This window comes from Staurois parvus, unplaced genomic scaffold (genome assembly GCF_062004578.1).
Source record: "Staurois parvus isolate SC_StPar_1 unplaced genomic scaffold, SC_StPar_1.0 ptg000321l, whole genome shotgun sequence".
NCBI classification, from domain to species: Eukaryota; Metazoa; Chordata; class Amphibia; order Anura; family Ranidae; genus Staurois; species Staurois parvus.
Window position 1 is genome coordinate 410,279 of NW_028318117.1, and position 18,685 is coordinate 428,963.

Sequence of the window (18,685 nt, forward strand, 5' to 3'; positions counted from 1 at the left end):
TTCCAGGAATCCCCTTTCTCCCGGAAGTGTCGCCGTCCTGTGCCCTTTGCACATGGCTGCTGGTGGTGTGTCAGGCTGTGGGTGTAAAGGGGTCCGTTCCTGCCTGCTGTGTGAGCCCGCAGTCCGGGAGCTGCCCAAGGAGTCAGTCCAGGTACTTACCTGATGTCATTCTATTGCTCAGTATGTGGCTGTATATCCAGGTTGCCATGGCAGTGGGAAGAGGTGCAGCAAGTGTACTTGTCTTAGGTGGCTAGGAATCGGCTGTGCTAAGCTTCACGTACTGTAGGGTTCTAAGGAGTACACTAGAGGGCGCTTTCAGAGTCTCTGTCATGATTGCAATCAGAAATCTCACCCCAATCCCTGTACATGTCCATTGTGTGTATCCCCTTCCTCCTCTCCTCATACTGTCCATGTATTTTGTTTGTGGCCGTCTCAACATCTCCTTTTTGTTTCCCTTCCCCCTAGTCTAGCCTTTTCCAACTGGAGCTCAATCATGGAACTTTAGGGTTCCTCCAGAGATGTCTAGGGTTTCCTTGAGTAATGGGCAATTACTACCTGTCAGATAAGTTACCTCTGACACCATGAGCGTAGCATCAGGGGTCGCAATCGGGACCCCACCCATGCTCCAGGGGGCCCGTGCTCTCTACCTGTCATTATGACAGGTCAAGCGGAATCCGGAGAATTTGAATGAGAAGCTCTGAGTGTTTGGCTCCATTTTAAAGTGTCAAGTTGGGAGCCAGGGAGGATGAGTTAGGCCAGCCCTGGATGGGAAAGTGTCAGTGCTGATAACCAGGAGGAGACAGATACTGAGCTGTGACCGGGCTGTCTGACACCAATGATAATTTATTCATCTGTAAGGTTTGTGGGGGGTAGGGCAGGTTTCCCTTTGACCACTAAGGTACAGAGCATGTTGCCAGTGAGTGGCATTCTTCCCATTAAGCACCAGTCCAATGGACCCTTCTTTCCATTGACCACCAATGCAAGGTGACCTTACAACCTTTGTCTGTGCATGATGACCAACAATTAAAAACAAAGATGGTCCTTCTCCAGCTGACCACCAATGTAAGTTGGACCTTCTCATAATGTGAATTGCTCCTTCTCCCACCGTCCACCAGCGTTGGGCGCGCCTTCTCCCACCGTCCACCAGCGTTGGGCGCGCCTTCTCCCAGCGTTGGGCGCGCCTTCTCCCAGCGTTGGGCGCGCCCTCTCCCGCCGTCCACCAGCGTTAGGCGCTCCCTCTCCCGCCGTCCACCAGCGTTGGGCGCTCCCTCTCCCGCCGTCCACCAGCGTTGGGCGCTCCCTCTCCCGCCGTCCACCAGCGTTGGGCGCTCCTTCTCCCACCGTCCATCAATGTCAATGATCATCATGATGCTCTTTTTCTCGCACGTGCACTGTACAACACTACAGTCATCTGTCAAATATCAAAATGCCTTGATTGTTGAGTGTGGGCATTCCTAGGTAGACTGCATTTGTACAATGACAGCCCAAGGAAACGCCTTCACATGATGCTGAGCAAAGAACTCATATCCAGTGAATGGGAAGGGGGGGGGGGGATTTACATGATGCTGGACATCTTCCAGCCAGGAAATTATGTGGGCTTTATCTGACTTACAAAAGATGAAGCCTCTCCTGAAACTACTACAGTTCTTAGCTCCAGCTAGCAGGAGCTCACTCTTCTATTCCTCTCACACAATTCAGGCAAAAAGGTCTGGCCACCACAGACCACTTCAAAAGTAAAATCAACTTTATTGTTTAGCACAAGAACAGACGCTGCACCCAGGAACCTTACTCTAACACATTTTGCCTTTACTCGTGGCTTGATTGTAGCGTAGGAGGCAATTGGGTCTATATATGTGTATATAGTATGTATACTCTTCATGCTGATTATCTTTTCATGTTTAAAGGGGAACTATACTTGCCTCCACTCCAGTGTTGCAGTGTCCAGGAGCTTCCTGCCAGCAGCTGACATCTTTGCCCAGTTTTCTTTCCGGGTTCCAGTTTTCAGTAACTTTGATTGACTGGGCAAAGAAGTCACTCCCACACACGTGCTGCAGTTCATTCATTTCAGCATTGCCAAAATCATACACCAATCAGCTCAGCGTACAGTAAGGTTAATGCAGAAGAATCGTAGTCTCTTTTGCATTAAACATCCTGCCTGTTTAGCAATTATTTTTCCACTTTAAAGGTACACTAACCTCTGACTGATACCTTTAAAGTGGTAGTAAACTGCAGGGAGATTTTTTTATTTTTTTCAAGCTAAGAGCATAATGTTAACATTTAGGAGATATCTACTTTAGCAGCACCGGTGATGTCACCAGGGCATGCTGATTGCGCTCTCAATGGACAGCGTGCCATCCATTGAGTGAGCTGTGCCACGGCTGATACTCCCACGTGCATGTGTGATGTCATCACAGCTCGGCCAGTCAAACGGCTGCACCCCGCTAATCCGGAAGGAAGAAAAGGTGAAGCTGGAAGCCTCGGGGAGCCTTGACAGCACTCACAGCTGGAGGGCTTAGTTTTCCAGTAAGTCTTTTATAATGTGCTAGTGTGCAATCCATACTAGCACATTATGCGCTTAACCACTTGACAACTGGGCTATATCCAAATGATGGCTACAGCGCAGTTGTCCAGTTCTGGGAGGGTGTCATGTGACGTCCTCCCAGAATGCACCCCCTGTGCTGTCTGTGATCGCCGCGTCCTGTGGACACAGCTGATCACATGACACAGTAAAAGGCCAATCACAGCACCCTTTTACCACGTGATCAGCTGTGTCCAATGACACAGCTGATCACAAAGCAAACACAGTTGTCAGTTAGCAGCAGCACATTCCTCACACTGTCACAGCGTGAGGAAAGTTCTGCCGATAACCAGCAACTGTCACAGAGGACATCTGCACTGATAATCATGGCACTAATTATCAGTGCAGCCCTAAAAGTGCCCGACAGTGCTGTCAGTCAGAGCTGCCTGTAAGTGCCCATCATTGCCGCCTGTCAGTGCAGCCTTATCAGCGCACATAAGTAAAAGAGAAAATGTACTTGTTAGTAAAATTTTATAATAGAAAAAAAAAAAAATCTTTTTTTTTTTTTTACTTTTTTGCTTTTTTTGTTTATAGTGCAAAAAATAAAAAACCCAGTGATGATTAAATACCTCCAAAAGAAAGCTCTATTTGTGTACAAATTTCGTATGGGTACAGTGTTGCATGACTGCACAATTGTCATTCAAAGTACAACAGCGCTGAAAGCTGCAAATTGGCCTGGGCAGGAAGGGGGTAAAAGTGCCCGGTAGTCAAGTGGTTAACTTGCAGGGAGGAGATTTTCTAATTTTTATTGTTTGCAGTTTACTACTACTTTAAAGGTATCAGTCAGAGGTTAGTGTACCCTTAAAGTGGAAAAATAATTGGTGAACAGGTAGATTTTTCATGCAAAGTAGACTTTGATTTCTCTGCATTAAAGCAATACTAAAGGTTCATTTTTTATTTTTTTTTTAAATAACAAACATCCTGGATCCTCCTCTTCTAGGGTCGCCTGCAGGCTTCCTGGCTCCTCCTTTCTGTCAAGTACCTCCACAGCAAGCAGCTTGCTATGGGGTCATTCACACATGGAGGAGCTGCTTGGCCCCGCCCCTTCTCTTTCCTCAGTGGCTGACTGGCTGTGATTGACAGCAGAGCCAATAGCTCCCGCTTGCTGTCTGAGCCAATGAGGCAGAAACCCGGGATAGGCGAGGCTGTTGTGCACATCGATGGATCGCAATGAGGCTCAGGTATGTATTGAGGTGACTGGGGGCATAGAATGAATGAAGGTAAAAAAACCTTCAGCCTTTACAATCACTTTAATCTTACTGTACGCTGAGCTGATTGGTGTATAATTTTGGCAATGCTGAGATGAATGAACTCCACGTGTGTGGGAGTGACTTCTTTGCCCAGTCAATCAAAATTACTGAAAATTGGGAACCCGGAAAGAAAACTGGGCAAAGATGTCAGCTGCTGGCAGGAAGCTCCTGGACACTGCAACACTGGAGTGGAGGCAAATATAGTTCCCCTTTAAAATGTTACTAAACCCAGGACCCTGCATTCACTATATCCGGTCTTCCACAGTACACAGAACAGGGAAATGCGATTATTTTAGTAAATATAAACTGCTAAATACCTTTTCTCATCAGCAGTTAGAGCAGTCTTGTGACTTCTATCCGTGTCCAGCCCACCACTAACTAAAACTTGGAGGAGGAGTTTTCTTTCTACTCTAGGAGGATGGAAATCCCCTGACCTCTATCTGGACAGTGCTGATCACATGTACTGTCCCAAGGAAAAAATAACTTCTCTCTAGCAATACTCACCAAACTGAGCATGTGCATGCCTATGGTTCAGTCTGGAGATAAGAGATAGTCACTTGAAAGAAGGGGAGGAACAGAGAAGAAAGGATCAAACAGCCTTTTTACACAATGCAGAGGATTAACCCCTTATGTTCCACAGTGAGTATAACAAGCATGCTTTACTGCATATACAGACTGTTTTTTCTGTTGTGGGTCTAGTAACACTTTAAACGCTAAATGATAATCAACATGGACAGTATTCATACTATATACACATACACGTTTAGGAGATATTTACTGTACCTACAGTTAGGCCTTATTAGAGGCATACCTGTAGTTATTTAAAAAAAAATGGGGGGGGGGGGGGGCATTACTACTGCTTTAATACCATTCCAATAATTACCAACCTTTTCATGATATTCCACAATAAAACCACCATATTAATAACAAATATTTAATATTTAAAACCATAAACTTTTCCTTAATCGTTTTGCATTGCAAACTCTGAGTATTATCCAGGATGTTCATGTTGTTTCACAACTAATCATTATTCTTTGCCTTTTCAGTATTGCTTAAAGCTGAAGTATGGCTAAGAACTGTTTTTGTACATTTGCACAGAAAAAATGTTACCTCTAATAAAGTTTGCCCCATCTCTGGCTGTGGAAGCACTAGTTAAATCTCTTGCTTTTATTCGGCCCGCAGTTTCCTGTGGGTGCTGAAGCTTGTAGTTCTGGCTCCATTAAAAAAAGCCTTGGGTTCTTTTACCAGAGTCAAGGCACTTTGTGGATGAAGGAGGTGTAGATGAATGCTATGATCTCCCCTCCTCTGATCACAGAGCGCCTTGCATTCTGTGAAAAGAATACAAGGCTTTTTCTGAATGGATGGGGTGCCAAGCGAGCAACCTCTTGTATATATCTGTATTACAGCTGGAACCACAAGTCACAGCCAGAGATGGGCCACTCTTCATTAGAGGTAACTTATTTTTACTGTGCACATGTAGGAAAAGTTTTTGGCCATACTTCAGCTTTAAAAGCTAAGTTCACCATTTTTAGCGTGGAACATGTAACATGTTTCGATAGCCGCAGCTGGCACTCGTCGCCCCCCTTCCTTCTGACAGATAGTACAGGGAGACGTCTCCCTGTACTATCTGTCAAATTTGAAAACAGCGTGGCCATGTGGGGCTCTGCCCACACAGCCTCATCATTCATTCACGGACTTCTGTGACAGCCTCAGCGGCTCTCGGCTTGTCATTTTCAATGAACTACATTGGTGCTGTGGAGCGTCGTGGTAGTTCATTGAAGCTTCCTGTTAATATATCTGCTTGGCAGTATATCACATATGGCTAGCAGATATTCTGACAGGTCTGTAGGAGACCTACATGGCATCAGTGATCTACTGATTGCTGCTGTAATGCTTTCCAGGCTCCTGCAGACAAAAATAATAAACACATTTTTTTTACCTTTTTTGTCTAAAAGGTGAACTTATCCTTTAAGCAAATATGGAAAAGCGTATTGAAAAAGATGCAGAAATATGAGAAGTTTACAGTGTGCAGTGGAATCAGAGTAAGCAATTTAAATAACAGGAGAGGGGACTGTACAAATGTGCTAGACTGAAGGTAAGGGTGGAGTTCAATATTAATTATATTGGGTCCTGTGAAAAAATTTTTTTTTTTTTATATTATTTTGCAGACAAAGTCCTTTATCTACATCCCAAAAAAAGGCATAGCTCTTGGAGTAGAAAACACTAACTCTGCTGGCTGGTGGTTCCCGTTCCCAGGAGTGTGTTTGATAGAAGATTTTGTAACAGAAAATGAGGAAAGAGACATGGTACACACCATGGACATGGATGAGTGGAGACTCTCACAGTCAGGGCGCAGAAAACAAGTACGTTTATATCACTGTTCATAACAAGAGAGATACTCTATAATGTTGCCCATAGAATTCAATCCTGATCATATTTTTTGGATGGGGGTAGGGGAAATGGACAAAAAAAATAGAAGTGGATTGATTCATAATTTACCATTCATGATAAGGATACTACTCTTACAGACCCGTTCCATACATGAATAGTCAGATAAATGCAAACCTACAATCAGAAAATATTGTGTGAATAAATGAGCAAAACTGCAAGTATCATAAACTACCAGTGTAATAGCTTAAAGCAAGCTGTAAAAAGTTAAAGGTAAGCCAGCAACATCCTGTAAAAGAAGTGTCCTGTAGCAAAGAAGGGGATGGAAGCAGGAACTACAGGAAATACAGCACCCGGCGGAGGACATGCTGTTGGATACACCCTAAAGTGTCAGATAGTAGCAGTGCCTAGAGCTCTTCCATAGAGTAGAGATTTTTCTTGCCACCCACCAGAGAATTACTGTATATGTCTTTCTCTTTTAGGACCTGTTCATACCAAACGTGGTGCAGGAAACCCGCATTCTGTGCCAGTTTTCCGCATTGCATTCAAATCGCACTGCCCTTGTGATTTGCAGCAGACGTCAATGCAAAGCTAACAACACCCCAAGTGCAGGTGCAAACACTGAGCACTTTCCTGCACCGGATGACATGGTACAAAAATACCATGCAATGTGGTTGCAGTGCATTTCCAAAAGTAGTGCATGCGCTACTTTTTGTTATGGTGCGATTTCAGCCCATTCAGAATGAATAGGCTGAAATTACACTGCACTGAACTGCATGTGAATCGCACAGGAACTGCACAGCGTTCCTATGCGATTCACATGCAGTTCTTAGTGTGAATGGGCCCTCAGGGACTACTGGTTTAACTTTCCCAACTGGTGACAGGGTTATTTTAAAGTAACTATTGTGTCTTGAAACTTGACCTAAAGGACTTTTTTTTTTTTTTATGCTGTTAGATACTAGATGCATATCCTCTTCTCTGCCACTGTCGCTAAAGGACATAAAAAAGATAATCTGTTGCATTTGGTCACTTCAAAAGCTTCTGATTTTTGAACAGTGTCCTGCTTGTTTATTAATCACCTCTCTATTGGTGTAGTGTAAAAAAAGAGGGAAAAGAGTGTGTATTTCTTGAGCACCATTTATAAATCGCACTGCAGAAAAATCACCTGGGTGACCGGTGTGACCGAAGGCATAATGTACAAAGTTGATCAGAGTTGGACTGTTCTGATTTCTGTGATGGCAAATCACAGCAATCACAAATGTAAACACTGTATGCATTGAGAGCACTCCCCTTTCTCACAACAGAGGAAGGAGGATTTCATTGTTCATGTACACTGCAGCTGATAAACGCATGTTCAGGAGCTTTTCTGCATTTTTTTTCAGCAGCCCCTGAACTCTCCCTAATGTTTTCCTATGTGCCCATGTACACTATGTTGTTTGTAGTCGTTTACAGGCTGTTGAGTTTACAGTCATGTTTTTTTAATGCACCAAACTTGCTTTCAGGAGTAGATTTTATCGGCTTTTCAAATGCTTGTAAACACGGCAAACTGTGTTTATAAGCGTTTGCGTTTAGAAGCATTTTTTAACTGTTCCGTATCCAAATGCTGTCCAGAGCCTGTTTTCATCATCAGAAATGCATGCACAGCATTTTCCATGTGTTCAAATGGACCTAGTACACCAGTGCAGTCAGTTCCAGGTTTCACGTGAAGGAAAAAATGGTAGAATGTGCCGCATTATGCTCATGATGGGATCCATAGTGAATACAACCAGAAAAGATAGGTAATCTCAACACATACTGCTCTCTCTGCTTCTGCTCTCTTTATTTCACTCAAAATGTCTGAAATAGTTAATTTGTTACTATTTTTCAGTGCATTCTGGGCATTTTGGAAGGTCTCCTGATGTTATCTTCAAAAAACGCTTCTAAACGCAGTATGCAAACGTGGCTAAACTGCCGTTTTTTAACCTTTGTTTTCCAGCAGTCAGTTTCCATTGTTCAGAAGTGTTCTCCAAACATCCCGCATAGATGAGCCCTTAAAGGGCTAATTCACCTTTTACCAAAAACTGCCTATTTAGGTAAGGAGTGCAGGTAGATAAAAACAAAGTGGGCATCTTTGATTACATTTTAATATTGCCTTTGCTATAGGCATGTAGACTTTTGCGTACCTCCCAAAACCATGCTGAAAAACTCTCATATGGCATTCCCCTGGCCTGCCTTGCTGCTAGGTTGTTGCTTAGACGCTCCCAGCCGTTGATGCTCACCCCGGCTATCACAGGAGCAAGCTCTGGAATTCTATCTCCTCAACGCAGGAGCTCTGATCTCAGCATTGTTGCAACGGGGAAGGATAATAAACTGCACTTGAATAGGATTTTGAAACCGAGGAAGAGCTTGTGATGGCGGGGATGAACATCAGCAGCTGGCAATGTCTTTGCAAGAAGGCAAAACAGGAGATCGCCATCTTTGAAAGTTGTTCGGCATGGCTTCAGGAGGTACACAAATGGCCTACATCTATAGTAACAGCAGTTTTCAACTTTACTCAAAGCTGTGCAGTTTGGTTTGATCTACAGATTCCCCTTAATTGCATAGGCAGTTTTTGGTAAAGTTAGAATAACCCTTTAAATGAACGATAAATTTATAGGAGCAAATCACAGGCAGCGGCAGATTCAGGGTGGGGGTTTTGATTGTGTAAAATTGACAGTTTTTTTGATTGTCAAACTATCACAGTACCAAAACTAAAAAAATAGCCTGGTAATAAAGGACTATATACAGGCTGGTACTCAAGTGGGGTAAAGAAGAGTTCTCACTGCAAGTTCTTGGAGATGAGACGAGTGCCATTTATCAAGCACTTGTCTCCTTGCTAGCTATTTTGCTGGACGGCTTCAGGGAAGGGAGGTACATGTACTATGTCCCCTGGCAACAGAATACTGAAAAAGAAAATTAAGTTAGAGTTCTTTAAATTGGAGTTGTTTTAGAAATATTAAAGATTTTATTTGCATTTTTTTTATTCACCTGTTATCGTTATGCAGGATTTTGGTCCAAAGGTGAACTTTAAGAAACAGAAGATAAAGGTTGGCAGTTTCACTGGTCTTCCGAATTTCAGCAAAGTCCTTTGGGAACGAATGAAGACGCATACTGTGCTAGAAGAGTTTCTGCCTGTAGAACAGTGTAATCTAGATTATAACTCTGACAGAGGATCTGCTATTGACCCTCATTTTGATGACTCTTGGCTGTGGGGTGAAAGACTGGTTAGTCTGAATCTTCTTTCAGATACAGTGCTTACTATGACAAACTCTTCCACAGATATACTGCAGCTCTTATCTTCTGGAAATCTAAGTGGCGAGCCAAATGAAATCCTTGATTTAAATGGTAAATACAGCAGTCATCTGAATAATGAGCAGTGTGCCCTTCAAGACTTTGCATCACATAATGGAACACAGACCACTCTGGTTCCTTGCTCCGAAGTGGAAGTAGCCATATGTTTACCAAGAAGATCCCTTGTAGTTTTATACGGAAAGGCACGGTATAGTTGGAAGCATGCTATTCACAGACAACACATCACGCAGCGGAGAATTTGCAGCACTTTCAGAGAATTATCAGTGGAGTTTATGCCTGGTGGTATTCAGGAGAAGCTGGGACAGATACTGCTGGAGATAGCCCTTGGTTTCCAGGGAAATTCAGTTTAAGGAAGACTGTCATTATAGTGTCTGCTTGTTCATTACCTATTTTAAGTTATTACATATATTATTTTAATTCAATTCAGAAAATAGTTTTATATCAGATTGTTTTAGAATGATTGATACTGTAAAAACAGATGTGATTTTCTATCAGTGCATTTTGTTTTATTGAGCAAAAACGTAATTTTTTATAGCCCTGCCCATAATAAAAAAAAAATGATAAAACTTCTCTTATTCACTTTACAGTACAAACATACATTGCAGTTGCACTCGGTGATTGATGAATACTATGAGAATGTATGCAACCAAATGCAGTTCTTTTTCTGCCCTTTTAGATTTTAAGGCGTCCTCTGCAACAAAAATCCAAAATACCCCTAAATGATTAAGGGATGCAGACATGCATTTTTCTCAACAGAACACTACAAATGCATCGGCCGAATAATAATAAAAAAGTAACTCCCAAAAAGCCACAATAGTTTTCTTGTGGTGCAGGACCCTGGTGGGCCCAAAGCAGAGGGCACTTACATACATACATACATGTGTGTGTGTGTGTGTATATATATATATATATATATATATATATGAGAGAGAGAGTGCGCGCTATATATAGATATAGTGGAGTTGTTGCCTATTGTTAAAGTTCTGGCAGAAGGTCTTCACCGCATATAAATCAGTGTGTCACAGACATCCACGCCATCCCAGAAATAGCCCTTCTGTCTATCATTCCTGGGCCCATCTCTCCGCTGGCGGCCCACCTCCGGCATTGCCTTCTGGTGGCCAGAGTTGCCATTTCCCATCATTAGAAGAGCACCTTACCCCCCTTCCCCTGCACACACTTTTGGAATGAGCCCAGATCCTTAATGACATAGTGGTGATGGAGACTCTGGTGGTAAAGTTCGTACCACTTGGACTGGTTAGAGGATCTATAGTGATAGTACAAAATGTTGATCCCTCCTCACCTGAAGTAATATCTCATTTTTAAAATTCAGTTACATTTTTTATATATATATATATATATATATATATATATATATATATATATATATATATATAGTTTTTTTTTCTTGATCTGCCTGTGTCTTTGGGCACTTCACCAAAGTGAAAGGTAGTATACTTGTTAGATTCCCTTTTACCATTACTAGACCATCCCTGGTCATATCCATTTTGATACTTCAATTCCCTTTCTCTATTATGTTATCACTATTGTAGATTCTATACCGTGTTCCAAATAATTATGCAAATTATATTTTTCTCATTTCCCTAAATAATTGATGTAAATAACAGTCAGCATAATTCTCATGTTATCAACTATTAAGAGTACAATTCACATTTTATTGAACAAACCTCCTAACGATAACAGGATTTTTTTTAAACATAAAAAACTTACAATGCACTGTTCCAAATTATTACACACAGTAAGTTTCAAAACACTTTATAGGTTGTAAAGAACTGAAAATTGTCATTTGTTGTGTTTGCAGCATATTTACTGAAATCAAAAGCTATTTCAATCAAACTTTTAACAACATTTTTACTTTTTAAACATTTTAACAGGTCACGTTACATTGTAACATAGAACCACTTATTTGATAGCAGCTTCACAAGTCTTGCATCCATTGAACTTGTGAGTTTTTGGACAGTTCCTGCTTGAATTTGGAAGATGTCAGAATAGCCTCCCAGAGCTGCTGTTTGGATGTAAACTGCCTCCCACCCTCATAGATCTTTTGCTTGAGGATGTTCCAAAGGTTCTCAATAGGATTGAGGTCAGGGGAGGATGGAGGCCACACCATGACTTTCTCTCCTTTTATCCCCATAACAGCCATTGATGCAGAGGTATTCTTTGCAGCATGAGATGTGCATTGTCATGCATGAAGATGACTTTATTACGGAAAGCATAGTTCTTCCTTCTGTACTAGGGAAGAAAGTGGTCAGTCATAAACTCCACATACTTTGCAGAGGTCATCTTTACACCTTCGGGGCCCCTAAAAGGGCCGACCAGCTCTGTTCCCATGATTCCGGCCCAAAAACAAGACTCCACCACCGCCTTGCTGACGTCGCAGCCTTGTTGGAACAGGGTGGCCGTCCACCAACCATCCACTACTCCATCCATCTGGAACATCCAGGGTTGCACAGCACTCATCAGTGAACAGGACTGTTTGAAAATTAGTCTTCATGTATTTTTCTGCCCAATGCCGTTTCTGCTTGTGAGCATTGGTTAGTGGTGGCCGAATAGAAGGTTTATGCACAGTTGCAAGACTCTGGAGGACTCTACACCTTGATGTCCATGGGACTCCAGAGGTACCAGCAGCTTCAAATATCTGTTTGCTGCTATGTAATGGTATTTTAGCAGCTGCTCTCTTGATCCGATGCATGGATCTGGCAGAAATCTTCCTCAATGTGTCTTTATCTGCACGAACCCGTCTGTGCTCTGAATCAGCCACAAATCTTTTAATAGTGCGATGATCACGCTTAAGTTTTCGTGAAATATTTAATGGTTTCATACCTCGTCCAAGGCATTGAACTATTTCACTCTTTTCGGCAGCAGAGAGATCCTTTTTCTTCCCCATATTGCTTGAAAATGGTGCTCTGCTTAATAATGTGGAACACCGTCCTTTAGTAGTTTTTCCTTAATTTGGGCTCACCGGCCAATCTAATTATCACAGATGTCCGAGATTGTTTTCAGTGATCAAAAGAGCCCTGAGACACAATACCATCCATGAGTTAAACTGAAAAACAAAATATTTAATCTTTGTGACACTTAAATAGAATTTGCATAATAATTTGGAACACGGTGTATCTATATTCTATTATTCACACTCACATTTTCAAGGTCTGTCGGGTTTATGGGGCCTGAAGTTTTTTTTTTTTTTTTTAACTTTTTATTTCATACTTATACAAACAACATTAAAACATTCCATCTTCCAAAATATACTTTTTTCTTTTCTCCCCTAAATGAATAAATGCATTCTATAACCCCTCCATCTCCCACCCATCCCCGCATCATTGTCTTATCTTTCTCTGTTTCCATTTCTCCATAACTTGTTATTCCGACCAGTCTCATCATGATTTCTTAGGCTACCTCCTTTACTTTAATTAGTTCTGTATAAGATTCTGCGGTTTTAAAATTTAACCAAACACTCCATATTCTTTTAAATATTCCCATATTATCCTCTTCTAAACATCTCAGTTTTTCCATTCTGAAAAAGCCTTCCACTCTATCTATCCAATCCACCACCCTCGGAACCTCTGCCACTAACCAAAATTTTGGTATCAAACCCTTTGCTGCACTGATTAAATGGTAAAATACTTTATTCCTATTTACTTCCGCCATGGGCTCAGAATAATAGAATAAGCATTTCAGTGGGTCCCCTTGAATATCTACCCCACATATTTCCTTGATATACCATATTTTTCGCTCCATAAGACACACCTGACCATAAGATGCGCCTAGGTTTTAGAGGAGAAAAACAAGAAAAAAAATATTCTGAACCAATGGACTGCAGACATAGTACAAGAAGTGACCAGAGACTGCAGACACAGTACAGGAGATGACCAGAGACTGCGGGCATAGTACAGGAGATGACCAGAGACTGCGGACACAGTACAGGAGATGACCAGAGACTGCGGACACAGTACAGGAGATGACCAGAGACTGCGGACACAGTACAGGAGATGACCAGAGACTGCGGACACAGTACAGGAGATGACCAGAGACTGCGGACACAGTACAGGAGATGACCAGAGACTGCGGACATAGTACAGGAGATGCACCAGAGACTGCGGACACAGCACAGGAGATGACCAGAGACTGCGGACACAGCACAGGAGATGACCAGAGACTGCGGACCCAGTACAGGAGACGGACCAGAGACTGCGGACACAGTACAGGAGATGGACCAGAGACTGCGGACACCTTACAGGAGACGGACCAGAGACTGCGGACCCAGTACAGGAGACGGACCAGAGACTGCGGACACAGTACAGGAGACGGACCAGAGACTGCGGACACAGTACAGGAGACGGACCAGAGACTGCGGACACAGTACAGGAGACGGACCAGAGACTGCGGACACAGTACAGGAGACGGACCAGAGACTGCGGACAGAGTACAGGAGACGGACCAGAGACTGCGGACATAGTACAGTAGATGACCAGAGACTGCGGACCCAGTACAGGAGATGGACCAGAGACTGCGGACATACTACAGGAGATGACCAGAGACTGTGGACATAGTACAGGAGATGACCAGAGACTGCGGACAGTACAGGAGATGACCAGAGACTGCGGACAGTACAGGGGATGACCAGAGACAGCGGACAGTACAGGGGATGACCAGAGACTGCGGACAGTACAGGAGATGACCAGAGACTGCGGACAGTACAGGGCATGACCAGACACTGCGGACCTTTAGGGAAGGAGGGGGAGCGGGTACCTGAATTTGACAGGTACCCGCTCCCACTTCCTCGGAGTTCTCCTTCCTATACTGTAGGCACCCGACTTTGACAGCCGGGTGCCCACTGCGCATGTGCGAGAAGCGTTGCACTTTGTGAATTGCCCGGCGTCTTTTCGGACCTGTCATGTGTCCCAGAAGACACCGGACCATTCACAAAGCGCAGCACTTCTCGCGCATGTGCAGTGGGCACCCGGCTGTCACAGATGCCGGGGCGGGAAGACTACAGCGCTGGACCGAGTAACAGGTGAGTTCCTGCCGCAGAGAACAACTGAGCGACCGGCCCGGTATTCTGACAAGGTTGGCGGCGGAAATACCGGACCTGACGCTTTATATTCGCTCCATAAGACGCACTGACATTTTCCCCCCTTTTTTGGGGGGAAATAAGTGTGTCTAAAGTTACCTGTGAGTACTGTTACAATTAGAAGACGCCTATGTGAAGCCAAGCTATCTGCAAGAAGCCCCCGCGAAGTCCCACTGTTGAAAAAAAGACGTGCTGAAGAGGTTACAATTTGCCAAAGAGCACATTGACTGGCCTAAAGAGAAATGGCGCAACATTTTGTGGACTGATGAAAGTAAGATTGTTCTTTTTGGGTCTAGTGGCCGGAGACAGTTTGTCAGACGACCCCCAAACACTGAATTCAAGCCACAGTACACTGTGAAGACAGTGAAGCATGGTTGCGCAAGCATCATGATATGGGGATGTTTCTCATACTATGGTGTTGGGCCTATTTATCGCATACCAGGGATCATGGATCAGTTTGAATACATCAGAATACTTGAAGAGGTCATGCTGCCTTATGCTGAAGAGGAAATGCCCTTGAAATGGGTGTCCCAACAAGACAATGACCCCAAACACACCAGTAAACGTGCAACATCTTGGTTCCAGACCAACAAGATTGACGTTATGGAGTGGCCAGCCCAATCCCCGAATCTTAATCCAATAGAAAACTTGTGGGGTGACATCAAAAATGCAGTTTCTGAGGCAAAACCAAGAAATAGAGAAGAACTGTGGAATGTAGTCCAATCATCCTGGGCTGGAATACCTGTTCACAGGTGCCAGAAGTTGGTTGACTCCATGCAACACAGATGTACAGCAGTTCTCAGAAACAGTTCTTATACAACTAAATATTAATTAAGTGATTCCAAGGAAAGCAAAATCTTCAAACATTTTTCAGTTTATATAGTGAATGTTTGAGTTTGTAAAGAAGAATACAAACACTGCTATTTTTTTGAACAGTCTAATATTCACTTTTCTTCAATTTTTTTAGAGGAACAACACAAATTTGATCTATTTTTCTTCATGTTTTGATTTGGAATAGAATGTGTAGTGTTCCCAATGCATTTGCGTGTATGAAAATAAAAGCTATTAGAAGGATTTTGAGCTTTATTCACTTTTTTCAACACATTGCTATTATTTTGAACACAACTGTATATGTATGGCTACAGGGTGGGGAATGCCTCAGCCACTTATGATTGGCAGAATACAGTGACAGCTTCCTGGATGAATAGCTCAGGCGAGTTCAGACTAGGATCTAAAGCTTTTTTGGTCATACTGCTCATGTGGGTATCAAGAGTGCACTTACTTGTGCTCTCCAGTGACCCCAAATCAGCCAATCATGTGAGCAGAGAGTGGGGGGCAGGGCCAAGCTGCACTGTGTGTGTGTCTATAGATGCACACAGCCCAGCTCTGGAGCGAGCCTATGATGGCGAAGAAAAGAAGTCAAGAGCGCTGGTGGGGAACCTCAGAAGAGGAATGCAAAGCATTTTGGCTGCAACATATGTACTTGCCCCTCTGCTGCCTTTGCAGCATAAGGGGGAGTGGTCAGGACATGGTAAAGATTCAGCTCAGCTGCGCTTTTTTACCGACTCCAAACAAGTGTAAACAAGTTCAGAAAATAATAATGTTTGAGGTAAATAGAAATACATATGTACATATACCAGCACAATTCCGCTTCAAATTAAGTGCTTAGACACAAAAAACAGACTGCCCAAAGACTGGGCAAAAGTGGTTACTATTGGTGACAGATAATATCTAGGCTGAAGTATCATAGAAAATAAGCCTTAATGTCAAGTATCATAAAAAAATAATTTTATTGCTTACTGTAGAAACTCCGGTGTGGATTCAAACATCTTACATTAAGAATTCAATGCATGAAAAACATGAATAGACAAAACATACATGGTTAAAATTACCACGTTCGGACGCATATGGATTCACACATGGGTAGCATACCACGACAACATGCTGCTTAAGTAACTACACCAACTTTCAAGGCAGCTCCCTTGTGTGAATTTGGAATCCTTGGTGGCCCAATAGTCAAATCGAGACTAATGTTCCCAAAATTGGCCTGAAGGTTGTCAGGACTTGAAAAAAAAAGAGCTCATTAAACGGACCTGGACCTGTGAAATCAGTGTGGTAGTCCATGTAAAGAAGTTCCATAGGCTGTTATGTCCCATATAATGTTAGGGAAGTCAGTTTGTCACTTAAGTCCCCATAAGGAGTATTGCAGGTAATGGAGTCCACTATGGTTCTATATGATATAACACCCAGGTATGTACAGTTAGGTCCATATATATTTGGACACTGGAAACAATTTTAGATTTTTTCAGGTATTTACCAAAACATATTCAAGCTATAGTTATATAATGGATATGGGCTGAAAGTGTACACTCCCAGGTTTCATTTGAGGGTATGTACATCCAAATCGGAGAAAGGGTTTAGAAATTACAGCTCTTAAGAATAGCCACCCCTCCCCCCTTTTTCAAGGGACCAAAAGTAATTGGACAATTGAATCAAAAGCTGTTTCATGGCCAGGTGTGGGCTACTCCTTCATTATTTCTTCATCAATTAAACAGGTAAGAGGACTGGAGTTGATTCTAAGTGTGGTATTTGCATTTGGAATCTATTGCTGTGAACCTGCATCATGCGTTCAAAGGAGCTGTCCATGCAAGTGAAACAGGCCATTGTAAGGATTCAAAAATGAAACAAATCCATCAGAGAGATAGCAGCAACATTAGGAGTGGCCAAATCAACAGTTTGGTACATTCTGAGGAAAGAAGAACACACTGGTGAGCTCAGGAACATAAAAAGGCATGGATGTCCACAGAAGACAACCGTGAAGGATGATCGCAGGATCCTCTCTATGGTAAAGAAAAACTCATTCACAACATCCAGACAAGTGAAGGACACTCTCCAGGAGGTGGGCGTATCATTGTCAAAGTCTACAATCAAGAGAAGACTTCACAAGAGCAAATACAGAGGGTTCACCACAAGGTGCAAAGGACCAGTTCTGGAAAAGCATTCTTTGGATGGATGAAACTAAGATTAATCTGTTCCAGAATGACGGGAAGAAAAAAGTGTGGAGAAGGCTTGGAACAGCTCATGATCCAAAGCACACAATGTCATCTGTAAAACATGGTGGAGGCACTGGGTCATTGGTGTTTATTGATGATGTGACAGAAGATAGAAGCAGCCGGATGAATTCTGCAGTGTTTTGAGATATACTGTCAGCCCAGATTCAGCCAAATGCAGCAAAATTGATTGTACGGCACTTCACAGTACAGATGGACAATGATCCAAAACACACTGCAAAAGCAACCCAGGAGCTTTTGAAGGAAAAGAAGTGGAATATTCTGCAATGGGTGAGTCAATCACCTGATCTCAACCCAAATGCATTTCACTTGCTGAAGGCAAAACTAAAGGCAGAAAGACCCACAAACAAAAAACAACTGAAGACAGCTGCAGTTAGAGCCTGGCAAAGCATCAGAAAGGAGGAAATCCAGTCTTTGGTAATATCCATGGGTTCCAGACTTCAGGCAGTCATTGCCAGTAAAGGATTCTCAACAAAATATTTAAAATGAACATTTTATTTATGATTTTATTTATTTGTCCAATTACTTTTGATCCCTTGAAAAAGGGGGATGGCTACTCTTAAGAGCTGTAATTCCTAAACCCTTCCTCCAGTTTGGATGTAAATACCCTCAAATTAAACCTGAGAGAGCGTGCACTTTCAGCCCATATCCATTATATAACTATAGCTTGAATATGTTTTTGTAAATACCTGAAAAAAACTAAAATTGTGCCTGTGTCCAAATATGTATGAACCTAACTGTATATATGTAAAGTGCTGTGTAAATTAACGGCAATATATAAGTACCCATAAGGCTAGGTTCACACCTATGCAGTTTGTGTTGGATCAGTTTCTGCAGTGCATCTTGCTTTTTATTTTTAACTGGTTGCTAGGCAGATTAAAACGCATCAAAAACGCACTACATGCTTTTCTGCAGCATCTCCATTTAAGTCAATACAACCAAAAACGAAACGTTTTGCATTTAAAAAAGTACCTGA

At 42.6% G+C, this 18,685-nt stretch overlaps 1 protein-coding gene across 2 annotated transcripts; it reads left to right on the top strand.

The window, feature by feature from the left end:
• The first annotated feature begins 15 nt into the window (after positions 1-15).
• Positions 16-10,112, top strand: ALKBH4 (alkB homolog 4, lysine demethylase). Of its 2 annotated transcripts, XM_089683742.1 has the most exons (4): positions 50-151; positions 4,159-4,467; positions 5,997-6,191; positions 9,240-10,112. In XM_089683742.1, exons 2-4 carry the CDS (start codon positions 4,438-4,440, stop codon positions 9,894-9,896), a joined length of 882 nt encoding a protein of 293 aa, XP_089539868.1. In that variant the 5' UTR covers positions 50-151; positions 4,159-4,437; the 3' UTR covers positions 9,897-10,112. The 2 variants fall into 2 exon arrangements, with proteins under 2 accessions (XP_089539867.1, XP_089539868.1); XM_089683741.1 differs by lacking the exon at positions 4,159-4,467 and having other exon boundaries at positions 16-151.
• Positions 10,113-18,685: the final 8,573 nt, after the last annotated feature.

Coding starts and splice junctions, on each gene's coding strand:
- ALKBH4 (XM_089683741.1), top strand. CDS start 53: ATGGCTGCTGGTGGTGTGTCAGGCTGTGGGTGTAAAGGGGTCCGTTCC. Junction 152..5,996: donor TGCCCAAGGAGTCAGTCCAG/GTACTTACCTGA, acceptor ATTATTTTGCAG/ACAAAGTCCTTTATCTACAT. Junction 6,192..9,239: donor AGTCAGGGCGCAGAAAACAA/GTACGTTTATAT, acceptor ATCGTTATGCAG/GATTTTGGTCCAAAGGTGAA.